The 27,254-nt window shown below is 42.2% G+C and overlaps 2 protein-coding genes across 5 annotated transcripts in view; one reads left to right on the forward strand and one right to left on the reverse strand.

Annotated features, from left to right (window-relative positions):
• RAB1A (RAB1A, member RAS oncogene family) overlaps positions 1 to 17,317 on the forward strand; it is a 49,146-nt gene extending 31,829 nt beyond the window's left edge. Inside the window, exons 3-6 of the mRNA XM_030921285.1 lie at positions 4,714 to 4,809; positions 12,770 to 12,865; positions 15,087 to 15,218; positions 15,478 to 17,317. Coding sequence (XP_030777145.1) covers positions 4,714 to 4,809; positions 12,770 to 12,865; positions 15,087 to 15,218; positions 15,478 to 15,675 — 522 coding nt within the window. The 3' untranslated portion in view covers positions 15,676 to 17,317. The remainder of the gene's footprint in view (positions 1 to 4,713; positions 4,810 to 12,769; positions 12,866 to 15,086; positions 15,219 to 15,477) is intronic.
• Positions 17,176 to 27,254, reverse strand: part of CEP68 (centrosomal protein 68) — a 30,508-nt gene continuing 20,429 nt past the window's right edge. For 3 of the 4 annotated variants that reach the window (XM_010355826.2, XM_010355824.2, XM_010355825.2), the window contains exons 5-7: positions 25,914 to 26,010; positions 21,143 to 21,316; positions 17,176 to 20,209 (exon numbers count right to left, since the gene is read on the reverse strand). In XM_010355826.2, coding sequence (XP_010354128.1) covers positions 21,147 to 21,316; positions 25,914 to 26,010 — 267 coding nt within the window. In that variant the 3' untranslated portion in view covers positions 17,176 to 20,209; positions 21,143 to 21,146. Of the gene's footprint in view, positions 20,210 to 21,142; positions 21,317 to 23,224; positions 23,583 to 25,913; positions 26,011 to 27,254 lie in introns of those variants that run through there. The other variant, XM_030921284.1, reaches the window with a different exon arrangement.

The raw sequence follows: 27,254 nt of genomic DNA on the forward strand, positions 1-27,254 counted from the left end.
GGCGCCCGCCACCTCGCCCGGCTAGTTTTTTGTATTTTTTAGTAGAGACGGGGTTTCACCATGTTAGCCAGGATGGTCTTGATCTCCTGACCTCGTGATCCGCCCCTCTCGGCCTCCCAAAGTGCTGGGATTACAGGCTTGAGCCACCGCGCCCGGCCTTTTTTTTTTTTTTAACTTGAAAGAACAGCTAACAGACAAATTAGATTAGAATTGTACAGAATTGGCTGTTTGACATATTTTCTCAGATGAACTGTGATAGTCATTTCAAGGGAAGTAGCTGCAAGCATTTGTTGGCTGAAATAAAATTTAAGTTTACAATGGAAAATTAGAATTTAAAAAAACTTAACAGTTTACCGCTTGACAGTATCCTAAATACATATGACTTTTCTGATGAGTGCCGATATTAATGAAGGTTATTTAAAAAATGTTAAATAATGTATAATTCTTTTTATATAACAGTTAAAAATAAAACCATGAAGTACTAGAATAAAACATAGGTGGCTCTTTAATCTTGGTGTGTGAAGGTATTTTCTAAAATAAGAAAAAATCAAAGAAAGAAATCACTGCTACATTTGATTGTATTAAAATTAATTTGTTGTGGGCACAAAAATGTTAGAAAACTGATGGCACTAGCAAATAAATATATATGAAGATTGGTATTCTCAATATGTAAAGCACATTTGCACATCAATAAGAAAAGAATATTTGTCCTAATGGAAGTAGTGGCAAATACATCAGCAGTCAGTTGAAAAAAGAAGTAATACAAATTGCCAGTTGGGTGCGGTGGCTCATGCCTGTAATCCCAGCATTTTGGGAGGCTGAGGCTGGTGGATCACCTGAGGTCAGGAGTTCGAGACCAGCCTGACCAACATGGAGAAACCCCGTGTCTACTAAAAATACAAAATTGGCCGGGTGTGGTGGCGTATGCCTGTAATCCCAGCTACTCTGGAGGCTGAGGCAGGAGAATTGCTTGAACCCGGGAGGCGGAGGTTGTGGTGAGCTGAGATTGCACCATTGCACTCCAGCCTGGGCAACAAGAGCGAAACTCTGTCTCAAAAAAAAAAAAAAAGAAGTAACACAAATTGCCAATAAACATGAAAAAAAAGCTCAATTTTGTTTGTAATTAAAGGACTTTAAGTTAAAATTAGGTATCATTTAATTTTTATTAAATTGGCAAATATTAAAATAAAGAATAATTCTTAAGCAACACTCAGTAGGTGGGAAGAATCTAGCTATAGCCTGAGGTGTTTGTGCTTCAAGGAAAACCCTGTCTGGGATGCCCATTGCTTGAAGTCAGAGGTTTTCCGGTACTGCCTACATAGTAGGATACCTGGAAAGTATTTTTTAAATGCTGATCCCTATATCCTCAAAATATTAATAGAGACAGTTGTGGTGAGGACTATAATAAAGAAATGTGCAATAAGTTTTGGGGGCACAGAGGGAAGAATCTATTGGCTGAGGAGTTGAAGAAATTGGGCACTCAGTATTGGCTGAGCTCAAAATCAGATGAATAAATGCCATATGACGTTGGTGCTGGGGAGTAAGTAGGGTTATGCAGAAAGAGATAACTGAGGCTTTTGGGCAGAAGGAATAGTAACGGCTCAGAGGCATGGGAGTTAAGGTCATTTAGGGATTTATAAGAATTCAGTATTTCTTTTTTTTTTTGAGATGGAGTCTAGTTCTGTCGTCCAGGTTGGAGTACAGTGGCACGATCTCGGCTCACTGCAACCTCCATCTCCTGGGTTCAAGTGATTCTCCTGCCTCAGCCTCCTGAGTAGCTGGGATTACAGGCACCCGCCACCACACCCAGCTCATTTTTTGTATTTTTAGTAGAGATGGGGTTTCACCATCTTGGCCAGGCTGATGTCGAACTCCTGTCCTTGTGATCCACTCACCTCAGCCTCCCAAAGTGCTGGTATTACAGGCGTGAGCCACCATGCCCCGCCCATATTTCTAAAAATGTTTTCTGTAAAATGACATTGCCATTATCAACCTATAAAATACATTTTCCATTGGTTGTTTTGTTGGTTAGTCTTTTAATCTAGAGTTTTATAACTTACCATATATATATACATATATAAATATATATATATATATATTTTTGGAGATGAAGTCTCGCTCTGTCACCCAGGCTGGAGTGCAGTGGTGTGATTTCAGCTCACTGCAAGCTCCGCCTCCCGGGTTCATGCCGTTCTGCCTCAGGCTCCCAAGTAGCTGGGCCTATAGTCGCCTGTCACCACACCTGGCTAATTTTTTTTTTTTTTTTTTTTTTTTTTTTGAGACGGAGTTTTGCTCTGCGGCCCAGGCTGGAGTGCTGTGGCCGGCTCTCAGCTCACTGCAAGCTCCGCCTCCCGGGTTCACGCCATTCTCCTGTCTCAGCCTCCCGAGTAGCTGGGACTACAGGCGCCCGCCTCGTCGCCCGGCTAGTTTTTTTGTATTTTTTAGTAGAGACGGGGTTTCAGCGTATTAGCCAGGATGGTCTCGATCTCCTGACCTCGTGATCCGCCCGTCTCGGCCTCCCAAAGTGCTGGGATTACAGGCTTGAGCCACCGCGCCCGGCCTTGGCTAATTTTTTGTATTTTTAGTAGAGATGGGGTTTTACCATGTTAGCCAGGATGGTCTCGATCTCCTGACCTTGTGATCCGCCCGCCTTGGTCTCCCAAAGTGCTGGGATTACAGGCGTGAGGCACCGCGCCTGGCCTTTATTTATATATTTTTTTATGCCATTGACTTTTTGCAGAAACTGGAGCACTTGTCCTGTAGATTGTCCAGTATTTTTGATTTGTTATTTTGCTTCCTTGTGATGTCCTTATGCTTATTCGTTTATCCCTCTTTCTGTAATTAGAAGACCTAGAACTGCACTATCCTTAGAGTGACTACTAGCTCTTTGTAGCTATTTAAATTTAAATTAATTAAAACTGAAAAAGTTTGGTGGCTTACACCTGTAATCCCAGCACTTTGGGAGGCCAAGGTGGGAGGATTGCTTGAGTGCAGGAGTTCAAGGCTTCAGTGAGCTGTGATTGTACTGTAGCTTGGGAGACATCGAGACCCTGTCCCGTTAAGGGGGAAAAATAATAGAAAAACAATCAAAAATTTAGTTTCTTGTTTCACAAGCCACATAGGGCTAATGGCTGCCATATTGGCTAGCACAGCTTATAGAACCTTTCCATTGTACAGAAAGTTCTGTTTGGCAGTGCTGTTCTCATTAGACTTGATTCGATTAAGGTCCATCTTTGTTGACAGAATACTTCTTAGGTGGTGCCTTGTGGGTCACATGATAGCCTGGTCTGTTCATTCATATATCTTTTCACAAGAAATATTTTTATTCCATTCTTAATAAAATTTCATGGCAAGTACTTGCGAGAAGCAGTTACAATTTTAAAAGTTTAACATTGGGTTAAAAAATTGACAGGAAACATACATTCACAGGAAAGCTTGTGCACAAATGTTCATAGCTGCATTATTCATAATAGCCAAAAAGTGGAAACAACCCAAATCAATTTATGAATAGATAAAATGTGGTATATTTGTACATGTAATATTATTCAGCCAATAAAATGGGCCAGGCATGGTGGCTCACACCTGTAATCCCAGCACTTTGAGAGGCTGAGGCAGGGGGATCACTTGAGGCCAGGAGTTTGAGACCAGCCTGACCATCATCACAAACCCCATCTCTACTAAACATACATAAATTAGGCAGGTGTGGTGATGCATGCCTGTAGTCCCAACTACTCAGGTGGCTGAGTCATGAGGATCGCTTGAACCTGGGAGACAGAAGTTGCAGTGAGCTGAGATCATGACAGTGCACTCCAGCCTGGGCAACAGAGCAACACCCTGCCTCAAAAAAAAAAAAAAAAAGAATGAAGTAATAAAGTACTGTTACATGGTATAACATGGATGAACCTTGAAAATGTTCTGCTAAATGAAGGAAGGCAGACACAGAGGGCCAGATATTTTATGATTCCATTTATACAAAATGTCCAAAATTGGCAAATCTAAAGAGACAGAAAGTAGATCAGTGGTTGCCAGGGTGTGAAGACGGGTTCTTTCTGGAGCGGGTACAGGGTTCTTTCTGGAGTGATGAAAATATCCTGGCATTCATGGTTGTAGCTCGCAACCTTGTGAATGTATAAGAACCACTGAATTGTCCACTTCAGAAAGGTGACTTTTATGTGATGTGCATTATGTCTAAAAAAAAAAAAAAAAAAAAAAAAAAAAAAAAAAAATCATTAACTAGGAAGCAAGATTGACTTCTAAGAAAAAGTCCATAATAGTGGAGTGAAATGATTGTTGTTTTGTGGTGAATAAATTGGGTAGGTGGGTCACAAGAGTTTTGCTGATTAGTGATTAGAAAAATTATTCATAATCATTGAAAATATAAAATGTTTTTCTATATGATGTATGTAAAGAATTTGGCAAGAGATGATGTTTGGAAAAAATAAAGAATGGCTATTGTAGAGATCTTAAGGAAAGAAGAAACTACAATTAAGTAGTGGTTTGTAATCAGAATATGAAGAAAGTACTGTAAGTGGATGGAGTGACTGTTGTCAGCATGTTGTACTTTATACATTTCATTCATAAACTTGGACTGTAGATAAAAGTAAACATGATTTTTTTAATTTACTCTTGAACAACAGTTTTTTTTTTTTTCACTTAGATTTGCATCTGCTCCACTGAACAATACATTTAATTGTTAATTATTTCCCCCTTCAGGATGATACATATACAGAAAGCTACATCAGCACAATTGGTGTGGATTTCAAAATAAGAACTATAGAGTTAGACGGGAAAACAATCAAGCTTCAAATAGTAAGTGACTTTTGGCTAGTAATTTTTTTGGAATTTATTTTGGCAAATTTGTAATGTATTATTTTGTGCATATTTAATATGCGAACAATTGAATGTAAAATGTCTTAAGAATCATGTACTTAAGATAGAATAGTAGAATAAGAATTATTTAGATTAAAAATAATGTTTTCAAGATTACTTAAGCCTCACTGAATTTTCTGTTCATGAAGCAGAGAAACTCATGTTTTAAGTCAAACTTGGTCCTCATCTTTTATCAGTGGAAATCTAAGTTCAAGTTTACCTTGTCCTACAGTGCAAATGTTACAGACCATTTTTGTTTGTCTTTTACTGTGCTAAGTGCATGAACATTAAAGGAACCCTAGGAAGAGATTCTTCATATGTGGCTCATTTGAAGAGAAGTACTTACGTAGTTCTGTTTTAAGTATTTTTATTAGATAGTGTGCACCAACTCTGTAGAAACACAGAATTTTGTTGGAAAGGAACTTAGTTTTTGTAACATGTTCATTTTACTGCTCAAAAAAATAAATGCTGAAAGATTTAATGACTTGCCTACAGTTACTGGTAGAACCAAGTGACCGAAGCTCTGTCTTCAATATTTTGTGTGTCTGTGCCATCCTATCCCCCTTATCCATCTTTATACCCCCAGCCCCCAATTAAATATAGGCAGGTATAATAGTTCAGTTGTGCCTCTTCAGTATGGGTCTGAGTCCTGTCAGTGTGAACATATCTGTGGTCTTTTAAAAAATAAATCTCTCAGTAGTTTTCAGAGTAGGCTATTAGCAAGAAGTAGGCTGTATAAACACAGGAAACCAGTGACTGCCCCTTTTCATGGAATTGATGACACATGGAACTGGAAGGAGTCCTGTATTAGGAGCCAGAAGACTTAGATTTGTTGTCTTGGATCTCGTGTTTACTTGATAGAGAATCATGGGTTTGTGTCTTGGGGGAAAAGGCCAAACCCTGAGACCCAGTTTCGTTTCTAAAGTGAGTGGGATGACACCTGATTTACTAATTTATAAGGTAGTTGTGAGAACCAAATCTAATAGCTTTATGTATGTGACAATACATGTGAAAGCCCTTTGTAAACTTTTGGGCAGTATATAGATACTACTTATGATATGACATGCCCAGATAAATGGGTGTTTGATAGGTTAAGTTGCTTCTTTTCCTTATATGATTCTGATGAGGAAAAGAAGGTACGTTACAAAAGATAGGTGGATGTGGGTATTGATATAAGTAAATACACTTGATGTGTCAAATTAGGACTTGCAAGGATTTTGTTTTCAGAAATAGCTTGAAATACTTTCAGTGAACAAATTACCCTCCATATTTTTTCCCGCTATATAAGTACATTGTCAACTTTTTATTTGGCACCATAAAGAGTACATAAAGATCTACCCAAAACTGTACTTTAAAGTACTGGTATGGAATACTTGTATTATGTGTGATCATTGGCATTCATAAGATTTGGGTGTGTATTTGTGTGTGAAACATTCATATTTTGTTACTTTCCTGTGGCTGGAGGGGATCTTACAGGACACTCTTTGTCTTTCATCTTTAATAGGAATTTCTTTTCCATGCCTGAAGGCCTCATTTTGAACATTTTGTTTGTTTGTGTTTGTTTTTTTATTTTTTGAGATATAGTATGGCTCTGTCTCCCAGGCTGGAGTGCAGTGGCGCAATTTCAGCTCACTGCAACCTCCGCCTCCTGGGTTCAAGTGATTCTCCTGCCTCAGCCTCCCTAATAGCTGGGATTACATGTGTGTACCACCATGCCCGGACAATTTTAGATGGAGTCTCGCTCTGTCACCCAGGCTAGACTGCAGTGGTGTGATCTTGGCTCACTGCAACCTCCTTCTCCCAGGTTCAAGTGATTCTTTTGCCTCAGCCTCCTGAGTAGCTGGGATTATAGGTGTGCGCCACCACGCCCTGCTAATTTTTTGTATTTTTAGTAGAGACAGGGTTTCACCATGTTGGTTAGGCTGGTCTCGAACTCCTGACCTCATGATCTGCCTGCCTCAGCTTCCCAAAGTGCTGGAATTACAGGCATGAGCCACTGTGCCCGGCTTTCGGATAAGTTTTGTATTTTTCATAGAGATGGGGTTTTGCCATGTTGGCCAGGCTGGTCTCAAACTCCTTACCTCAAGTGATCCACCCATCTTGGCCTCCCAAAGTGCTGGGATTATAGGCGTGAGCCACCACGCCTGGCTTTTTGAACATTTTTAAGAAGCTTACCATTTTTTCAAAGTAGCTAGTTCCATTTTATATATAACTTTGGCCAGGCATGTTGGCTCACACCTGTAATCCCAGCACTTTGGGAGGGCTAGGTCAGAGAGTCACTTGAGGCCAGGAGTAAACATAGCTCCTGTGACCAACCTGATCAACATAGAGACTCCATCTCTACCAAAAAAAAAAAAAAAAAAGCCAGGTGTGGTGGTCCATGCCTGTAGTCCTAACTCCCCAGGAGACTGCGGTGGGAGGAACGTTTGAGCCCAGAAGACTGCAGTGAGGCAAGATTGCACCATTGCACCCCAGCTTTGAGGACAGAGTGAGACCCTGTCTCAAAAACAAAATAAGGCTGGGCGCAGTGGCTGTCCAGGCGTCGTGGTTCACGCTTATAGTTCTAGCACTTTGGGAGGCCAAGGTCGGCAGATTGCCTGAGCTCAGGAGGTCTAAGACCAGCCTGAGCAACATGGCGAAACCTAATCTCTGCAAAATATACAGGAAAAAAACACAAAAAACACAAAACCTCTAGTTGCCAGTTATTTTGATTATTTATTCCTAGCGATTCCTTTTTTTTTTTTTTTTTGAGACAAAATCTCACTTTGTCTCCCAGGCTGGAGTGCAGTGGCACTATCTCAGCTCACTGCATGATTCTTTTAGAGACATGTTAATTCTTTATATTGAGCTTAAGCCTGTTTCCTTTTACTTCTGTCTCTTCTTATTCCTCTGCCTTGTGGAGCTGCCTGAATCAGATTAATTCCTCTTTTATTGGCAAGCCTGCCCTTCAGATTGATCTTATCACCACCTTTCTTCTACCTCTGAAGTTCCTCATTCTTTCCTGTAATGATATTTTCAGAACCTTGTGCAGTTTGGGTTATTCTTACATTTTATAAATGCCTTTTATTAAATTTGATTTCTTAAATCAAGTATGAGGTAAATCCTGTCTTAATTTGGAGCCTGAGTGAATTTCTCTCTTGAACTTCAAAGGCTCATGGCCCTTTCTTATTATTAATCAAAGACATAACCATTTGTTGTTTCAGTAGCCATATTATTTCTGGTTTGGGTCTTAAGGTTTTTGATTTGCTTGTTTTTAATTAAAAGAGGGGTCTTGGCTGCGTGCAGTTGCTCACCCCTGTAATCCCAGTACTTTGGGAGGCTCAGGCAGGCAGATCACTTGAGTTCATGAGTTCAACACCAGTATGGGCAACATGGCGAAATCCTGTCTCTACCAAAAACACAAAATTCAGCCAGGCATGGTGGTGTGTCCCTGTAGTCCAAGGTACTCAAGAGGTTAAGGTGGGAGGATTGCTTGAGCCTGGAAATGGAGGTTGCAGTGAGCCAAGGTCGTGCCATTTGCACTCTAGCCTGGGCAACAGAGCGAGACCCTGTTTCAAAAAAAAAAAAAAGAGGGTCTTACTTTACACTTCTGTGACTGGTGTTTTAAAAATCTAAACAGGCCAGGCGCGGTGGCTCATGCCTATAATCCCAGCTCTTTGGGAGGACGAGGCGCGCAGATCACGGGGTCAGGAGTTCATTACCCACCTGGCCAACATAGTGAAGCCCCGTCTCTACTAAAAATACAAAAAAATTAGCTGGGCATGGTGGTTCGTGCCTGTAATCTCAGCTACTCGGGAGGCTATGTCAGGGGAATCGCTTGAACCCGGGAGGCGGAGATTGCAGTGAGCCAAGATCGTGCCATTGCACTCCAGCCTGGCGACAGAGCGAGACTCCATCTCAAAAAAAAAAAAAAAAAAAAAAAAACCAAAAATCTAAACACAAGATTTTACTTTTAATCCTATCTTTTCCTCTTGCTTGGCTTCAGTAATCCTTCAAGTTTTCTAGATCTTTTCAAAATCTTGATTCTGTTGATTTATATTTTAATTATCTTTTCCTTTCAGCTTTTCCTGTTCAGGTGTGACATCTGGGTCTTTAACTGAGTTTTGTTAGATTACAAAACATTCAGCAAGGTAGGGCAGGTACTGAGTCCAGTTGTACACCATGGAAAGCCTCTTTCTGTGATTGTTCATTCAATAGGCTTTATGAAAAGGTCTACATTCCACTAGGCACTTGGAGGTTACAGACGTGAATAAAACATAGCCCATTAGGAGGCAGACAGTGGGAGAGACGAACATGGGAAAAAGTTACTCTGATTATGAGGGGTAATGAGAATTATATATGAAGGAAAGTACTGTTAGTACTGTTAGGATTTAGAGTCAGGAAAGTTTTCAGAGTAGCAAGGAAACATCAGAAATTTTACTCTTTCTGCCAGGCGTGGTGCATGTATTATTCTGTTCTCACACTGCCACAAGGAACTGACCAAAACTCTGTGATTTATTAAAAAAAAGGTTTAATTGACTCAGTTCTGCATGGCTGGGGAGGCCTCAGGAAACTTACCATGGCAGAAAGGGAAGCAGGCACGTCTTACATGGCAGGAGGCGAGAGAGTGTGTGAAGGAAGCGAAGGGTACTTCAGCCCCTTTTGAGACCATCAGATCTTGTGAGAATTCATTCACTATCACTTGAATGGGGGAAACCGTCGCCATAATCCAATCACTTCCCTCAGTCAACAAGTGGGGATTATAACTTGAGATGAGATTTGGGTGGGGACACAGAGCCAAACTGTATCAGTGCCTGTAGTCCCAGTTACTTAGGAGGCTGAGGCAGGAGGAACACTTGAGCCTAGGAGTTCAAGATCTGCCTGGGCAACATAGCAATACCTCCATTTAAAAAAAAAAAAAAAGGAAATTTTACTTTTTGGATGCTATTGCTTACTTTAGTCAGCTATCACTTCTTGTTGACTTTCAGTCAAAAAACAACAATTTTTCCTTCTATCTTTGTGGAAGGGGTTGGTGAGCAAGAAAGAAAAGGAAATTATTTTATTGAGCAGCTTCTATAGTCAGGCACATTTTACAAACATTAGTTCATTTTAAACCCCTTCAGCTGTTGTACAAGGTGAATACTATCTAGCATTTACAGATGAAGAAACTGTTAGGTGACTCTCCCTAATATTAAATAACCAGGAACCTAGATTTGATGTTTTGAAGTCAGGGTAGCTTGATTCTAGAGTTCATGCTTCCTCCAAGGATACACTGAAAGACTTTGAGCCTCTTTTTTTCTTCTTTTATTGAGACAGCGTCTGTCTCTGTTGCCCAGAGTGCAGTGGCATGATCTCAGCTCACTGCAACCTCTGCCTCCTGGGCTCAAGTGATTCTCCTGCCTCAGCCTCCCAAGTAGCTGTGACCACAGGCACACACCACCATACCTGGCTAATTTTTGGGTTTTCTAGTAAGAGACGAGGTTTCGCCATGTCATGAGACCAGCAGTGCCCAGGCTGGTCTCAAATTCCTGAGCTCAAGTGATCTGCCTGCCTTGGCCTCCCGAAGTGCTGAGATTACAGGTGTGAGCCACCGTGCCTGGCCTTGAGCCTCTTTATTGATTACTGTCTAACTAGTCTTCTGAGCTCCCAAGGCTTAGTAATTTGGACAGAAAAGGAAATAAAGCTGTGGTGATTTGTATTTTTGTTTATTTGCTTTTTTAGATTAACAATTATTGACATACTATTTGTCTTATTCTAGTAGTAGAGTATATTATAGACATTTGATATTTTACTCCAAAATGCTTCAGTATGCATCTCTATTTTGTTACCACATCAAATAGAACCGACATTAATTCCTTAATACCCAGCTCATCTTCCAGTTTACCCAAAATTGCAACTTGTTTTTAGCTCCATGTTGGCTGGGTCAGGAAAAGAAAGCGATTTCACTGAATACTAGTGAACTTTTTTTTTTTTTAAGTTTTGTCATTTAAAACCTTAGTGAGGCTCAGTCCACGATCATTCCCCTTGTTAAAACCAAGGCTTTGTCTGGGCAGGGTGGCTCATGACTGTAATCCCAACACTTTGGGAGGTCAAGGCAGGTGGATCACATGAGGTCTGGAGTTTGAGACCAGCCTGGCCAACATGGGGAAACCCCATCTCTACTAAAAATATAAAAATTAGCCGGGCGTAGTGGTGGGTGCCTGTAATCCCAGCTGTTCGGGAGGCTGAGGCAGGAGAATCACTTAAACCTGGGAGGCGGATGTTGTAGTGAGCCAAGATCACGCCATTGCACTCTAGCCTGGGAGACAGAGCGAGACTCTGTCTCAAAAAAAAACAAAAAACAAAAACAAACAAAAAACAAACCAAAGCCTTTTACATCTAAAAATTGAGTTTGTGTCTAGATATTTTTAACTTTTTTTGTTTTGTTTTTTAAGAGATAGGGTCTTCCTCTGTCCCCTAGGTTGGAGCGCAGTGGCAAAATAATAGCTCACTGTAACCACAAACTCCTGGGCTTAAGCAGTCCTCCTGAATAGCTGCAACTACAGGTGTGCACCACCTTGCGCAACTAATTTTTTAAATTTAGTTGAGACAGGGTCTTGCTGTGTTGCATAGGTTGGTTTCCAACTTCTGGCCTCAAACGATCCTCCTGCTTTGGCCTCCCAAAGTGCTGGGATTACAGGCATGAGCCACTGCACCTGGCTAACAGTTTTCTCTTTTTTTTTGAGACAGAGGCTTGCTCTGTCACCCAGGCTGGAGTGCAGTGGCCAGATCTCAGCTCACTGCAAGCTCCGCCTCCCGGGTTTAAGCCATTCTCCTGCCTCAGCCTCCTGAGTAGCTGGGACTATAGGTGCCCGCCACCTCGCCTGGCTAGTTTTTTGTGTTTTTTAGTAGAGATGGGGTTTCACCGTGTTAGCTAGGATGGTCTAAGTCTCCTGACCTCGTGATTCGCCTGTCTCGGCCTCCCAAAGTGCTGGGATTACAGGCTTGAGCCACCGCGCTCGACCCCAACAGTTTTTTTAAACCCAGAACTATAATGCAATAATGTTAGCATTTGTTTTTGGAATTTGAGCCTAACTAGTTGAAATGCAGTTAAGTTGCTCTTAAAATACATTTTATAAAAGTGTTTGGAATCATCTTCCTTACATTGTTTTCTCTAGGATGAAGACAACACCTGGCCAGGCATGGTGGCTCGTGCCAGTAATGCCAGCACTTTGGGAGAATGAGTCAGGAGAATTGCTTGAGTCCAGGAATTTGAGACCAGCCTGGGCAATATAGCAAAACTCCGTCTCTACAAAAAAGAAAAAATTAGCTGAGTGTGGTGTCATGTGCCTATAGTCCCAGCTCCTCAGGAGGCTCAGGTGGGAGGATTGCTTGAGCTGGGGAGGTTGAGGCTGCAGTGAGCCATGATCATGCCACTGCACTCAGCCTGGATGACAGATCTGAGACCCTGCTTGAGAGGGGGAAGAAAAAGACACCTGCTTGGGATAATTAAAGTTCTGTCTTGACTGGTAGTTACTTAAATTAGGTCCCTCCAGTGCTAATTTTATCATGGTAAAATGTGCAAGCAAGTGAGTTTGTCTTACATGGAAGAGTTCTGTGTTCAAGGGCTTTAGGCCAGTGACATTCCTAAACACGGTGCTAAAGGCGGTAGGGAATGTGAAAAGTATGACATACTTCCTGCTCTCAACAGCTTGTAATTTTAGTATTATCGTAAGCTCAGTTGTAGGTACTACCTTCTTTTCTGGACTTTCAGGTACTTATTACTGTGCAATTTAGTGGTATGAGTTGAGGACTAATGTTTCTATATCACATCCTGATAATCTCCATAGTTATGAAAACTAAACTATTCCCCCCCCCCCCCCACTTTTCCTCAACTTTATTTTAATGGAATTGTTTGGATTTCTTGATTGTTTTGTAATAGTGGGACACAGCAGGCCAGGAAAGATTTCGAACAATCACCTCCAGTTATTACAGAGGAGCCCATGGCATCATAGTTGTGTATGATGTGACAGATCAGGTAAGTTCCAAGAGGAGATTGTGTTACAGTGACCAAGTAGGAAGTCATTATTCGATTAATGTAAGATTCATTCATTTACTACTTCGCATATAACCCATCAGTGTTAATTTTATGGCAGAAAACTTTGTCCACTCTCAAATATAAATGTGAATCACTTAAAAGACATTTGTTTTCCTGTAATAAATAGAACATTAGTAATAAGTTTTACATTTGCTTTCAAGGGATTCTGGTTGTATTTATTATCAACTAAATAACTGATCAAATAGCCAAGACTCTAACATATAGGCAAGAGTTTGTAGGGAATCGGGAGTTGCTTGGCTCATATTGTGTTCTTGGTGTTGTTAACAGGAATATGGCCTGGTAATTAGAACTTGTCCATCAGAATTGTCAGAAGTGGGATTTGGGGGTCTCTGCCTGTGGAGGATGTGGTTCAGAAAAAAAGGATTTGAATACGATAAGCTGTAGGAGGATCTTAGTATGAGAATGAGTATCTGAAGATCAGCTGTGAGAGAGGGCAGGGCGATGGAGGGAACAATGTGGGACAGTGTGAAGCATGTGGTCCAGGGGCCGTAACTGTTTTTTTGTTATGATTATTTTTAATCAGAAACTGTCCTTTCTATCAAAGGACAGAAGAGAAACATTCAAAATTGGAATTGTTTTTCTTTTGGCAAATGTTAAATCTCACCTCTAATATGAAATCATAGCTAATTAGGAGATAACTTACATGTAAACATTTTGATTCAGTGCCATTAGAAGTGCTGGGTGGGTGATATCTGCAAGAGAAAAAAAATGATACTAGTTTAAAAAAAATCTCTAGTCATATTGCTGTGAAATACTTTTAAATGAAAACTTTCCTCCTCTAAATATGACTGTGGATAAGAAAATGAGTATATTTAATAACATTTTGACATGTCTAGTAGTAACAGTAGGTCATCTTATTCATAAGCCAAAATTTTATCAAATTTCAAGCCGGGTGCAGTGGCTCACGCCTGTAATCCCCGTACTTTGGGAGGCCAAGGCGGGTGGATCCCCTGAGGTCAGGAGTTAGAGACCAGGCTGGCCAACATGGCAAAAACCCATCGCTACTAAAAATACAAAAATTAGGCCCGGCGCGGTGGCTCAAGCCTGTAATCCCAGCACTTTGGGAGGCTGAGACGGGCGGATCATGAGGTCAGGAGATTGAGACCATCCTGGCTAACACGGTGAAACCCCGTCTCTACTAAAAAATACAAAAAAACCTAGCCGGGCGAGGTGGCGGGCACCTGTAATCCCAGCTACTGGGGAGGCTGAGGCAGGAGAATGGCGTAAACCTAGGAGGCGGAGCTTGCAGTGAGCTGAGATCCGGCCACTGCACTCCAGCCTGGGTAACAGAGCGAGACTCCGTCTCAAAAAAAAAAAAAAACGATAAACAAAAACAAACAACAACAAAAAATTAGCCAGGCGTGGGGGTGCGTGTCTGTAATCCTAGCAGTCACTTGGGAGGCTGAGACAGGAGAATCACTTGAGCCCAGGAGGCAGAGGTTGCAGTGAGCCGAGATTGTGCCATTGTACTCCAGCCTGGATGACAGAACAAGACTTTGTCTCCAAAAAAACAAAAAAATTATCAAATTTCAAAACCAGGTTTTGTAGTACATTTAAATTGCATATTCCAAAGCAGTTGGGTTTGCCTGAGTTGCAGTTTAATATTAAGCTGTATTTCCCTTTCAAATAAGGTATTTTCATCGTTAAGCCTGTAAATTCTAGTTTGTCATCATTTAGATGTTTACAGTCATTTTAATATATCTGTTTACGGCCAGCCACAGTGGCTAACACCTGTAAACTCAGCATTTTTGAGGCCAAGGTGGGCCGATTGTTTGAGCTCAGGAGTTTGAGACCAGCCTGGGCAACATAGTGAAACCCCATCTATACAAAAAATCCAAAAAAAATAGCCAGGTGTGGTGGCATGTGCCTGTAGTCCCAGCTATCCCAGAGGCTGAAGCGGGAGGATGGCTTGAGCTTGGGAGGTCGAGGGTGCATTGAGTTGTGATTGTGCCACTGCGCCCCGGCCTAGGTGACAGAGCAAGACCCTGTCTCAAAAAAAAAAAATCCCTTCACTCCTTAGCAGTGGTTATTTTGTAATTAGAGTTGTCTCACTAGCTCTTTGTTATTTGTCTGTTAGGTCAGGAAGGTTGTTTCCATTTATTCCAGAACCATATTATCAAACTTTCAAATGTCTTTTTAGGAGTCCTTCAATAATGTTAAACAGTGGCTGCAGGAAATAGATCGTTATGCCAGTGAAAATGTCAACAAATTGTTGGTAGGGAACAAATGTGATCTGACCACAAAGAAAGTAGTAGACTACACAACAGCAAAGGTATGTTTAAAGTTTAATTTTCATACTGAATTTGAAGGTGTTGAATTATGTATGGGTTCTGCAGTAATACTAAGGCCACAGCCACCTTAACTTTTAAAAATATGTGCACTAGAGTACTCTGACAATGACAATTCGTGTAACATCTGTTTGGATCCAATGAACTTCCTAGTTCCTCATGCTCCATTATGGATGGTAGAAATGCACTAAGAAGTAGTGAAAAAGATTTTTCAGTGTTAATTGTGCCTCATTATTCTCTTAGGAATTTGCTGATTCCCTTGGAATTCCGTTTTTGGAAACCAGTGCTAAGAATGCAACGAATGTAGAACAGTCTTTCATGACGATGGCAGCTGAGATTAAAAAGCGAATGGGTCCCGGAGCAACAGCTGGTGGTGCTGAGAAGTCCAATGTTAAAATTCAGAGCACTCCGGTCAAGCAGTCAGGTGGAGGTTGCTGCTAAAATTTGCCTCCGTCCTTTTCTCACAGCAATGAATTTGCAATCTGAACCCAAGTGAAAAAACAAAATTGCCTGAATTGTACTGTATGTAGCTGCACTACAACAGATTCTTACCGTCTCCACAAAGGTCAGAGATTGTAAATGGTCAATACTGACTTTTTTTTTATTCCCTTGACTCAAGACAGCTAACTTCATTTTCAGAACTGTTTTAAACCTTTGTGTGCTGGTTTATAAAATAATGTGTGTAATCCTTGTTGCTTTCCTGATACCAGACTGTTTCCCGTGGTTGGTTAGAATATATTTTGTTTTGATGTTTATATTGGCATGTTTAGATGTCAGGTTTAGTCTTCTGAAGATGAAGTTCAGCCATTTTGTATCAAACAGCACAAGCAGTGTCTGTCACTTTCCATGCATAAAGTTTAGTGAGATGTTATATGTAAGATCTGATTTGCTAGTTCTTCCTTGTAGAGTTATAAATGGAAAGATTACACTATCTGATTAATAGTTTCTTCATACTCTGCATATAATTTGTGGCTGCAGAATATTGTAATTTGTTGCACACTATGTAACAAAACAACTGAAGATATGTTTAATAAATATTGTACTTATTGGAAGTAATATCAAACTGTATGGTGATAAGTATTGTTTTAATTCTTACGGTTAAAGGGAAATAGAGCCTTGCATTATATTCAACACAGCCATTTGTGTGTGCACAATGCAAACTAAGGTATTCTAGACCTATCTTAGAGCAGCATCCAGTATTTGCTTTCTAGGTAACAGGCCCAATAACATGACCTAGAGAGGCTTCTGTGCTGTGTAGGGATTTAACCAACTTCAGTGGTTCAGGGAGCTCAAACTATATGGAAAACAAGTTTAGAATATACGCTATCTAGCCCATTATCTCTGATCCTTCTCTAAAGGCATTTGAAATGGCTTCATTGATCAACATTTCATAAATGCATCTGTGGTAGAGGTAGAAAGCAGCACCTTTCCTAATTGGCAAATGATCAGACTAATGTGTGCTAATGTTTTTCTTCCATGCTTTCAGTCAGATTCAACTATTTTATCCTCCACAGTTGCTTAACTTGGTGTTGGAGGAGGGTTTAAGCATTAAAATAGGAAGCAGGAAATTTGATTCCTCTAATTGTAGAAATTATATCCCTAAAAATTAAAACATGAATACTGGGTGGTAATAATTGAGGGAAATGTATTTATTTTGGTGATATTTTGCATGTGTGAAGATTTTCTGAAATAGGACCTTCAAGATCCTAGGGTTTTTTTTGTTTGTTTGTTTTTTAATTGTGAGGAATAAAAAATCTACCCACACTGGCATTTTAAGGTGATTGAGGTCAAAGGTTGTTTCCTTAGGTTGAAATAGCAGCCAAAACATTCTTCACACAGGGACTTGGCATATGGCTGCTGGCAACATATTTTGTTGTGGGCTCCTTAATTTAATGATAAAATTTAAGCTAAACACAAGCCAAGAATTAATAGTTTTTTTAATTTTTATTTTTCACTAAACAGGCAATTGAAATACATGGTACAAAAATAAGTGGTAAGATAATTGTAAAATGAAATGGACAGAATAAATATTCAATTTTCCATCTATGAAAATTTCACAATAAAAATCATAGTTTACTTTGTATTATAGGCGTGCTTGGTGGATCTATTCATCCTCACATAAGGCAACCGACAAATTCCTGAAGTTACCAATAGTTATTTTGGTGAAGATCTTTAATGCTTCAAAAGTTTTGTTTCTGCCTTAATACAGTATAAAGGGGGAAAGAGTTCAGAAACTATTTTCTAAAGTAGCAAAATGACACAAAACAAATGTCAAGATATTGTGATGCCATGCCGTGCACTTCAGTTTTACACAGTAAAAGTTGTTTAAATCGTCAGCTTATTCTTGGTGAGTTAGCGGAAACATTACATGAACTTAAGATGAGCATATTTACAGACTTAAGTTTAGAAAATTCCAGCGTTCTTTTCCCCATGGCAGTAAAGATTGGGATTTACAACAAATTTCAGCATGCCGCAAGATCTGCTTCTATGTATATGCCAATAAATGCGGTTCTGGAAAAAATATATTCCCCTTTATACCCACATTTTCAAGTACAAACGGTTCAAGGCTGCTATGGGCTTTAATAATCTGTTCACTTAGTAAAGGGAATTATCACTTGTTCTAAATATAAGGTGCTGCCGTAAATTAGTTTACATAGTGAAGAGTGTTCTTAAATCTAAGCAGCTGCACACTCTGTGAAATCCTTTCAGAATGACAGTCATTGTGGTCCGAGCAGTAATTTCCTATTCTTTCACCCTGGATTGAATTTCCCTTAGCCTATATCTTGCCTTTCCAGCATATCTTACATCAAACCTTCGTGTTCCATTCCCACCTGAGCTTCACAATAGCCCTGTATTGACATCGTCTTCCATTTGCTGAGCTTACCCATCGATCTCCAAGAACCCAGATCTTGAAACTGCTGATCCAGCTTTGAGTATCATCACTTCCCTGTGGATTCAACTTCCATTAATTTTAAGGGACTACTAAGTTATTCCAGTGTGGCACCACAGTGCCATTAGCAAGCTCAGCTACTTGACTCTAACTTGGCCATGTTTGCTCATAGAAATGCTGCTGGCAGCATCTTACTAGGTTGAAACAATTTCAGCTTGAGTTTTAAGGGAAGTCTTTAAACTTAAAGCAGGGCGGGGTATAATTAACAGTTGTGTTGATATTCTTCAGCAGCATTCACAGCCAGGTCCAGGGAGTTAGCACCGCTTAGTCACACCTTATTCAGAGGATGAACAAAAATATCTTAGATCATCTCTAGGTAAGGTAGCACTTTCTTGGGAAACAGGGTATTGTGTAACATTCTGTGAAACTTCTGGTCAGTTGAAGCTGATTACTGGTTGAATGCGAACAGAATGCCACATTCTGCATTCAATTAGTATAATATTGGCCAGTTTGTTTCTTTAGGGTTTTCATCTCCAACTTTTATGATAATACACTTCCATACCTGTCAAATATTAGTAAATAAATGGGTTTAATTTCCTAAGGGCTATTCAGTAACATACTCAATGGAAGAGCATGTTCCTACTTACAAATATACATCTAAGAGAAGGTAAAATATTTCAATTTAAGAAGAGGCCGTCAGACATCTCTACCTTTTTAACCAATTCTAGGTTTTCAAGAATTTTTACATATAGGTTTATAATTGACAATTATTTGCTAGAGTGATTTTTCTCTTTTAAAGTCTGTGTATGGAACTAAGATTAATATGGCAAACTCAGAAGACATTTTAATTTTGATCATGCCGTTAAGCATTATGATAAAGCATACCACAGCAGCATCAGGCACTTGAAATACTGCATTTTATGTGTAGCTACTGTTGAAGAGCTAATCTTTAAAGAATTTAATGGCTATTTTCCAGTGACTATAAAGTCTCAGAGATTCGGAAGCAGAAAGGTCACAATAATAGGACTTTAGTTTCCATTGTTACTGTGCTTTCCTCCTTCCAGGTTCATTCATTGCCCAACAGAACTTTAAAAGTGCTTTTCTGTAGAATCTGCAGTTACCAGCAATAACTGATCATCTTGCTTCAAAAAATTATAGAATTGATGCTTTGAATGGTTGATCCATAGTTTTTTTTTTTTTCTTCTATCAAAGTACTTACGTGTCAATGCCAAAGCAACAAAGAATTCCCCTTTTTCCTTCACTATTGACAGCTTCAGTTTCTGTACTTACTGTGTCATCCCATCCATTCCCTTCCCTGAGCCTGGACTGCTCTTCCAAGGGAGACTAGGAGTGAAAGGAGGAGTCCTCCCAAAGGTACCCTTTAAGCTTGATAATTAGCTCCACAGCCATGCTAAAGTACGACTGCAGATCCCCAAGTCCCTGACACATTTTCTTCTAAGAAACTGGTTAGCCAAGAAAGTAAAGATGTAAGCCCTGAAGATGGCAAAAGGTGTCATAATCTCTCAAAGTAATCTGTAGAGGTGCTTCATTTAACCCTTTTTATTTTGCAAACAAAGGGTTAAAAATCTCTTCTACCTAAATCTTCAAAGAGGGATTGACAAGCCCAAATTTCCTTTTATGAAAAGACCCAAGGTTTCTGGCCAGCCATTCACTTTTTTCAGTCTCTCAGGTCCTCTTGCGTGCCTGAGACTATGGAGTATTCGGAACCTCCTACCAGCCCTTGGTAAATGACCTTACCAGGTGGAATAGTTTGAGCTTTATCTGCTCTTTTTTAATGGGATAGAGGGGAAGGCAACATGTCTTATTTTATCAAAAATTGCAAAGCTACACTACTCTTTGTGGAGAAGCACCAAAAGGAAAACCTTATTTTGGAAGGATTCATTGTAAATAAAAATAGTAACTCAGCCCTCCATTCAGGGAGGAGAAAGGCATTTTAAAGCTAGTGTACTGAAGGTTTCCCCCTTGACTTCAGTGTTGAATGGCTCTGGCAAGGACTTCTTGAAGGTTTTTTTTCTCACCAACCAGTGTTTGGCCGACAGGTTGCATCTCTGCCTGAGAAGATGCCTGAAAGAGAAAAGGCAGCATTTGTTACAGGCATAATGTTGTAGAGGAAGAAACAACAGCAGTCCCCTGCATTCATTTTAGAATCAAGATGACTTCTCACACTTGCTCTGCTAAAAAATACAGGGACTCCCTGCTCTTAACATACCTATAGTGCTCACCTAGAAAATCTACGAGTTAAACACTACAAACATTTTGTTGTAGGAGAGGATGTTTCAGAGAAAGTACAGTCCAATTGCGGAATTATGAAAAGCACTGGCAATAGCAACTCTGTGGTGGACACACCCACCCTTGCTCTCCTAGCTCCTTTTCTGTCATTCTGTTTGACTTTCTCAAGGGAGCAAAAGAAAGCTGTACTACCTGTTAAGTCTCCAAGGTGTCTTAACCCCTTCATCCCCCTAGCCTTCTTGGAAGGGAGTGGTATGGGAGATATGTGGAGACCCTTTGTGCAGGGCAGGGGAGTGGTGGTGCAAAGTTATGAGTAACTCTGGGTTTCTCTGGGCACTTGGTGCTGTCAGAGATGCTTGGAGTACAAAATGAGCTGGGGAGAAGATCCTGCAGAACAGGGGCGGCCAGGTCATGGCCCCATACTGGAAAAGTGTACCTGTGCAGAAATAAAGTAGGTATATAGCTAAGTTTTGCTGCTCTTGTCTTGGGATGGCAGGGTTGATAGTGAAGAAAGTGCCACAGGAATGGCAGCACAGAGGCACCCTCATCCTCAGCAGGCAGCAGGGGTGAACAGTAATGGAAAGCACCACAGTGAGCCTCCCATCACCACAGGAAGACCAGCAACTCTTTTTTTAGTAACATTGGCTGTCTTCTTCCAGTATCTCATTTGTTTCAATAATAGTTCTTGGCTTAACAAGCTTCTAAGTAGTGGCCAACTGTTACAGCAGGGTTGGTAGGCAAATTTTCTTCTTGAGTTCCTCTACTTACCAGGTTAAACCCCTTCACATGGGCGCTCCATTGCCACCATGCGCTTTTTGTCAGGGATAAGGGTGCAGCCAGCGAGCGTGTCCAGAGAGGCCAAGATAGAGTCATACAGGCGATCTGCGTGGCTCTCCAGCTCACCAGACTGCTTTGCGATCCTCCCAAGGACATCCTCTAAAACTAACAATGAGGTTCAAAGAAATTAAACTAGAAACAAAACCCACGCAAGTGTTGTCCTTAGCATTTTCAAAAGAACATACAGGGTATAGTATTTTGCACAAAGTAGGACCTGGCAGTAGTTTCTCAATGGCCTTTTTAAAGGCCTACAACAAGGATTCCTACAACATAATTCCTACAACAAGGATTCTCCAGGGACTTCTGTTGCACTGGAGAACCTATGTCGTTAACTTCTGATTAAAGCTGAGAAAAGAATTCACTGCCTTCACTTTGAAATTGCATAATTTACAGAAGGGCACAGAGACATGGTTCTCTGATGGCTGGTATTACCTGACTTTAGAGGTAAGACAGGTATCTCTATAAGGGCACATCCAGATCCTGTTGGGCATAAGGCTTAAATAAAGCGACATGCCAAGGTTCAGATGCTTACCCCTGCTACCAGGTCTATCAGTTTCTATTGGCTGGGAGGAATGTTACTTCACATGGGTGGTCTGGTAATAGATTTGGGAGTGCTTGAGACCCCTTTTTTGTAGGCCCTCAGTGAAGAGACTGAAAAAGAAAATGACCTGGCCAGGCGTGGTGGCTCATGCCTGTAATCCCAACACTTTGGGAGGCCAAAGCGGGTGGATCGCCCGAGGTCGGGAGTTTGAGACCAGCCTGACCAACACAGAAAAACCCCGTCTCTCCTAAAAATACAAAATTAGCCAGGCATGGTGGCACATGCCTGTAATCCCAGCTACTCGGGAAGCTGAGTCAGGAGAATCGCTTGAACCCAGGAGGCAGAGGTTGCAGTGAGCCAAGATTGTGCCATTGCACTCCAGCCTGGGCAGCAAGAGTGAAACTCTGTCTCAAAAACAAAACAAAACAAAACAATGACCTGAGAGCAGGCTAAGGAAGATTCACTCCCACAGTGTCAGAATTATTCATGTGAGGAAGGGATGGGCTAGGGTCAGAGTGCATCACACAGAGCAGGCTTTTTTCTCTTTTCAAAAATTTATTTTTGTTAAGCACAAAGGCTGTCTTAGTTTCCTGCGCCTTTATCAGCTGTGCTAATACTCTCCCTAGTTTCCTGCCACAGCTGTAACATCTATCAGTAGAGGAAGGGAAAGGGGAAGCTGCCTATCTGCAGACAATGCTGACTGGATGGGTGGAAGGAGAAGGAACACAGGCTGGCTGTATCGAGATCTTCGCCTAGTGAAGCCACATCAATGCGGTGTCATCAGGGCAAAGTGCTGTCCACAAAGAGTTGGCGAAGTGTGGCAGAGGACTGCAGTCAGAGCGCATGGTAAAGCTTGGCTGTAAGGGTGGCTGGGCTGGGTTCTCCCCGCCCCCCCCTTTTTTTTTTTTTGAGACGAAGTCTCACTTTGTCACCCAGGCTGGAGTGCAGTGGTGCAATCTTGGCTCACTACAACCTCTGCCTCCCAGGTTCAAGCGATTCTCCTGCCTCATTTCCTGAGTAGTTGGAATTACCGGCGTCTACCACCACGTCTGGCTAATTTTTGTATTTTTAGTAGAGACAGGGTTTCGTCATGTTGGCCAGCCTGGTCTCAAACTCCTGACCTCAGGTGATCCACCCACCTTGGCCTCCCAAAGTGCTGGGATTACAGGCATGAGCCACCGCAGCTGGCTAACCCCTCCAGTCTCATTAGACCTTTGCCCAGTCTTCTTGTGCGATGTCACAGAAACCTTTATTGGTTCAGGGACCTTTGTTTTTTAACTTTTATTTATTTATTTTGAGATGGAGTCTTACTCTTGTCACCCAGGCTGGAGTACAGTGGCATGATCTCAGCTCACTGCAACCTCCGCCTCCCAGGTTTAAGCAATTCTCGTGCCTCAGCCTCCTGAGTAGCTGGGATTACAGGTGCCCGTCACCACGCCTGGCTAATTTTTGTGCTTTTAGTAGAGATGGGGTTTCGCCATGTTGGCCAGGCTGGTCTCAAACTCCTGACTTCAGGTGATCTGCCCACCTTGGCCTCCCAAAGTGTTGAGATTACAGGCGTGAGCCACCGCGCAAGGATGCTTTTGAACTTTTATTTAGACTGTTAGAATGTTTGGTTGGGGCCAAATAAAAGAAGTTGGGAAGGACTGGAATAAACATGTTTGTATGCTGGCTCTATGGACTTTGATAGCGTGCTCCTGGTGGAAGAAAAGTTTTGCACCCGCTGGAGAGAGACACTGAAGTCTCAAGGGGGAAAAAGCCACATCCTGATTATTTCAAGCAGATGGATGGGGAAGGGCTATGTGTCAATCTGAAAGTCTGGATACATATCTGAAAACCAAAGAAAACCTCAAAGCCAGTAAAAAAAACCTCTAGATCTCTGAGAGAAAAGCAAAGTGGGACTAAGCACAGAAAAGTATTATTAAATTGATTTTAAAATGAAGGTCAAAAAACCTGAAGCTTTTGAGGCCTACTTTTTTTTTTTTTTTGAAAAGGAGTTTCGCTCGTTGCCCAGGCTGGAGTGCAATAGCGCAATCTCGGCTCACTGTAACCTCCGCCTCCCCAGTTCAAGCGATTCACCTTCCTCGGCCTCCCAAGTAACTGGGATTACAGACATGTGCCACCACACCCAGCTAATTTTGTATTTTTAGTAGAGATGGGGTTTTCCCATGTTGGTCAGGCTGGTCTTGAACTCCTGATCTCAGGTGGTCCGCCCGCCTCGGCCTCCCAAAGTGCTGGGATTACAGGTGTGAGCCACCACGCCCGGTCTAGAGGCCTACTTTTACACATGGCCTTCGTGAAGAGAGGAGACGCTCAGGCCTCTGCACCTCCAGACGCTGGGAAGCTGCGGAAAGCCAGTGCCCAGGGGCTCTGCCAGGCTGCCACTTCTTCTGTGGCCTGAGGCAAATCTACAACTCTGTCCATCTCACAGGGCTGTGATTAAATGGAGAACACTGATGTGCCAACTGCTTCAGTAAAATGCTGGTGTAAATTTACATGCAGCAAAGGAGCCTTGTACATGGAATTTCTGCCCCAATAAAAAATCTAAGAACCCTAGTGAAAATGCCAGAAGAGCCAAAATAAAGGCCTTAAAAGGGCAGGGGATTGCAAAGAGCTCACATAATTCACACTAGAGAATCAATTACCTGCTGAAAACTGTTCAGTGGTCCCTGTCCACTGATGCCTGTCAACCCTAGAGATTTTTCTTCCCAGGGTACACTTAGCAATGTGTAGAAACATTCTGGGTCGTCACAACTGTGGGGTAAACAGGGATTTACTGGTATCTAGTGGGGCCAGGGGTGCTGCTAAACATCCTGCAATGCATAAGACAACCCCCCACAAAATCACACGGCCAATATGGGCAGAAGCACCAAGACTGAGAAATCCTGCTGTATACGCTTCTCCACGGTATGCACCTGCCCACCATGCTGGTCAGGAAAGCACCTCCTTACTGCCTCTCAAGTCCATGGGACCTGCCCAGCTTTGCTTCTGTGGTTGGATTCCAGTATAAATCCCATCTCACTCAAAAACATAAAATGAGGCATAATATAGGCAGGCTCTGTCAGCATTTGATTTACACTCTTGCAGGAAATTAGGGGCTGCCATCAGTTCAAGGCTTTACCCTACCATTCTCTTAGCTCATCCTCCCTATCACATCCCCATCCCCCATGCCCTCGTCCTGTAAAGACAATAAGAACTGTATATCCTTGGCACCAGCATGCTTGGATATATGCCTGAGGTCTGTGATTTTCACTTTCCTAAATGCGGAACCCATCCTACAAAATGGGCCGGGTGCAGTGGCTCACACCTGTAATCCCAGCACTTTGGGAGGCTGAGGGAGGTGAATCACCTGAGATCGGGAGTTCGAGACCAGCCTGACCAACATGGAGAAACCCCGTCTCTACTAAAAATACAAAACTAGCCAGGCGTGGTGGCGCATGCCTATAATTCCAGCTACTCAGGAGGCTGAGGCAGGAGAATCACTTGAACCCAGGAGGCGGAGGTTGCCATGAACCAAGATGGCACCACTGCACTCCAGCCTGTGAAACAAGAGCGAAACTCCATCTCAAAAGCAAAACAAAACAAAACAAAAAAAGCCTGGTTTGCACACTACTGCCACCCTGTCCCCTCTCATCAGTTCTTTATTCAGTCTGTTCCCTGAGGACAGACTGACTGTCCTCAGATACTTTTGAGCAATACAATCCTTTTCTGAAACAAACATTTCCCCGAGGTAGGACACAAAGCAGATAATCAGAGCGGAATTCAACCTGGGCTAGGTAAGGTGGGGAACCGGAGGGATACCCACTGAATACCCCAGCCACAAACTAAGGGCTGGTGGATTAAAACTAGGATTCCTACCCAGACTACCACCAGAAAAATATAAAAAGAGAAGCAAAAGACAGCGTCATTCTTGCAGGCTCAATACCTAATTTCTAATTGGTTTGGTTTTATGACCATTACTGCCTCTAAGCAGGTGTGTAGGGGCAGTGATGGGCAGCGACGTGTGGAGCTGGCAGGCGGTGGGGCATGGGGCATCTCAGGCAGTTGGGTGTGGGCAGGGGCTCTTGCGGTACTGGCTCCTTACCAGGGACAGTGCGGTCCCTCGGCCTGCTGCTGACAGGGATTAAGCTCTGGCTAAATCCAAAACCTTAAGCATCTCACCTGGGGTGTTCTCCAACAGGCACTGAAGAAGAATCTCCCCCTTCTGTAAGACACTCTCCGTCAGAGACTGATGTTCATCTATATCTTTCTTAAATTGCTTAAGGCGTACCAGAAAAAGAAAAGGAAGAAGCGTCGTTACTATTGTTTTGTAAAAGTTATCTGAAAAGCACAGCATGCAGGGTAGCCTTATTCCCCTCTAATGTGGAAGATTCACCCCACTAGGTCTGCAGAATTCCCCAAGTAACAGTGCAACAGTTTAACTTCAGCTTCTTTGAACCCAGGTAAATAGAGTCAGTAGTTTTTCCTGTTTAGTTTGACTTCAGAAGCGTCTTCCCTGACAGAGGCTGGCTCACAAACAGCTTGGAGTTGGGTCTCCTTCCAACACCCTCACCTCATGGGGTTCTCTTTTAATTCAGGGCTATGGGAGTCTCAGAATTTATTCCATTCTAATGGACCACAAGAGATCTGCCATTAAACTGACCGCAGAGAGCCCACTGCCTCTACCTCTGCTCCTCCCTCCATGTCCTTGCTCTATGCAGACCACAAGGGTAACTACCTCAACATCTGGGAAGCTGTGAGTTTCCCAAGCAACTCATTTGTTTTCCCTTCTTGGCTACCAAGCTGGTCTTCTTTTTTTTTTTTGAGACGGAGTCTCACTCTATCTCCCGGGCTGGAGTGCAGTGGCCGGATCTCAGCTCACTGCAAGCTCCGCCTCCCAGGTTTACGCCATTCTCCTGCCTCAGCCTCCCAAGTAGCTGGGACTACAGGCGCCCGCCACCTTACCCGGCTAGTTTTTTGTATTTTTTAGTAGAGACGGGGTTTCACCGTTTTAGCCAGGATGGTCTCGATCTCCTGACCTCGTGATCCGCCCGTCTTGGCCTCCCAAAGTGCTGGGATTACAGGCTTGAGCCACTGCGCCCGGCCAAGCTGGTGTTCTTGATGTTCCTTTAGCAGTTAAGAAGTGTAAAGTCGGCCAGCTGCAGTGGCTCACACCTGTAATCCCAGCACTTTGGGAGGCCAAGGCGGGCGGATCACCTGAGGTCGGGAGTTCGAGACCACCCTGACCAACATGGAGAAACCTCGTCTCTACTAAAAATACAAAAATTAGCCGGGTGTGGTGGTGCATGCCTATAATCCCAGCTACTCGGGAGGCTGAGGCAGGAGAATCGCTTGAACCTGGGAGGCAGAAGTTGCGGTGAGCCGAGATCATGCCATTGCACTCCAGCCTGGGCAATAAGGGAGAGACTCTGTCTCAAAAAAAAAAAAAAGAAAGAAAAATGTAAAGTCAAATCCATGACCACCTTTAGTACAGGGTGTAGAACCTGCTGACTGATTTTTATA

The sequence above is a fragment of the Rhinopithecus roxellana genome, chromosome 17 (genome assembly GCF_007565055.1).
Source record: "Rhinopithecus roxellana isolate Shanxi Qingling chromosome 17, ASM756505v1, whole genome shotgun sequence".
In the NCBI taxonomy this organism is placed as follows: domain Eukaryota; kingdom Metazoa; phylum Chordata; class Mammalia; order Primates; family Cercopithecidae; genus Rhinopithecus; species Rhinopithecus roxellana.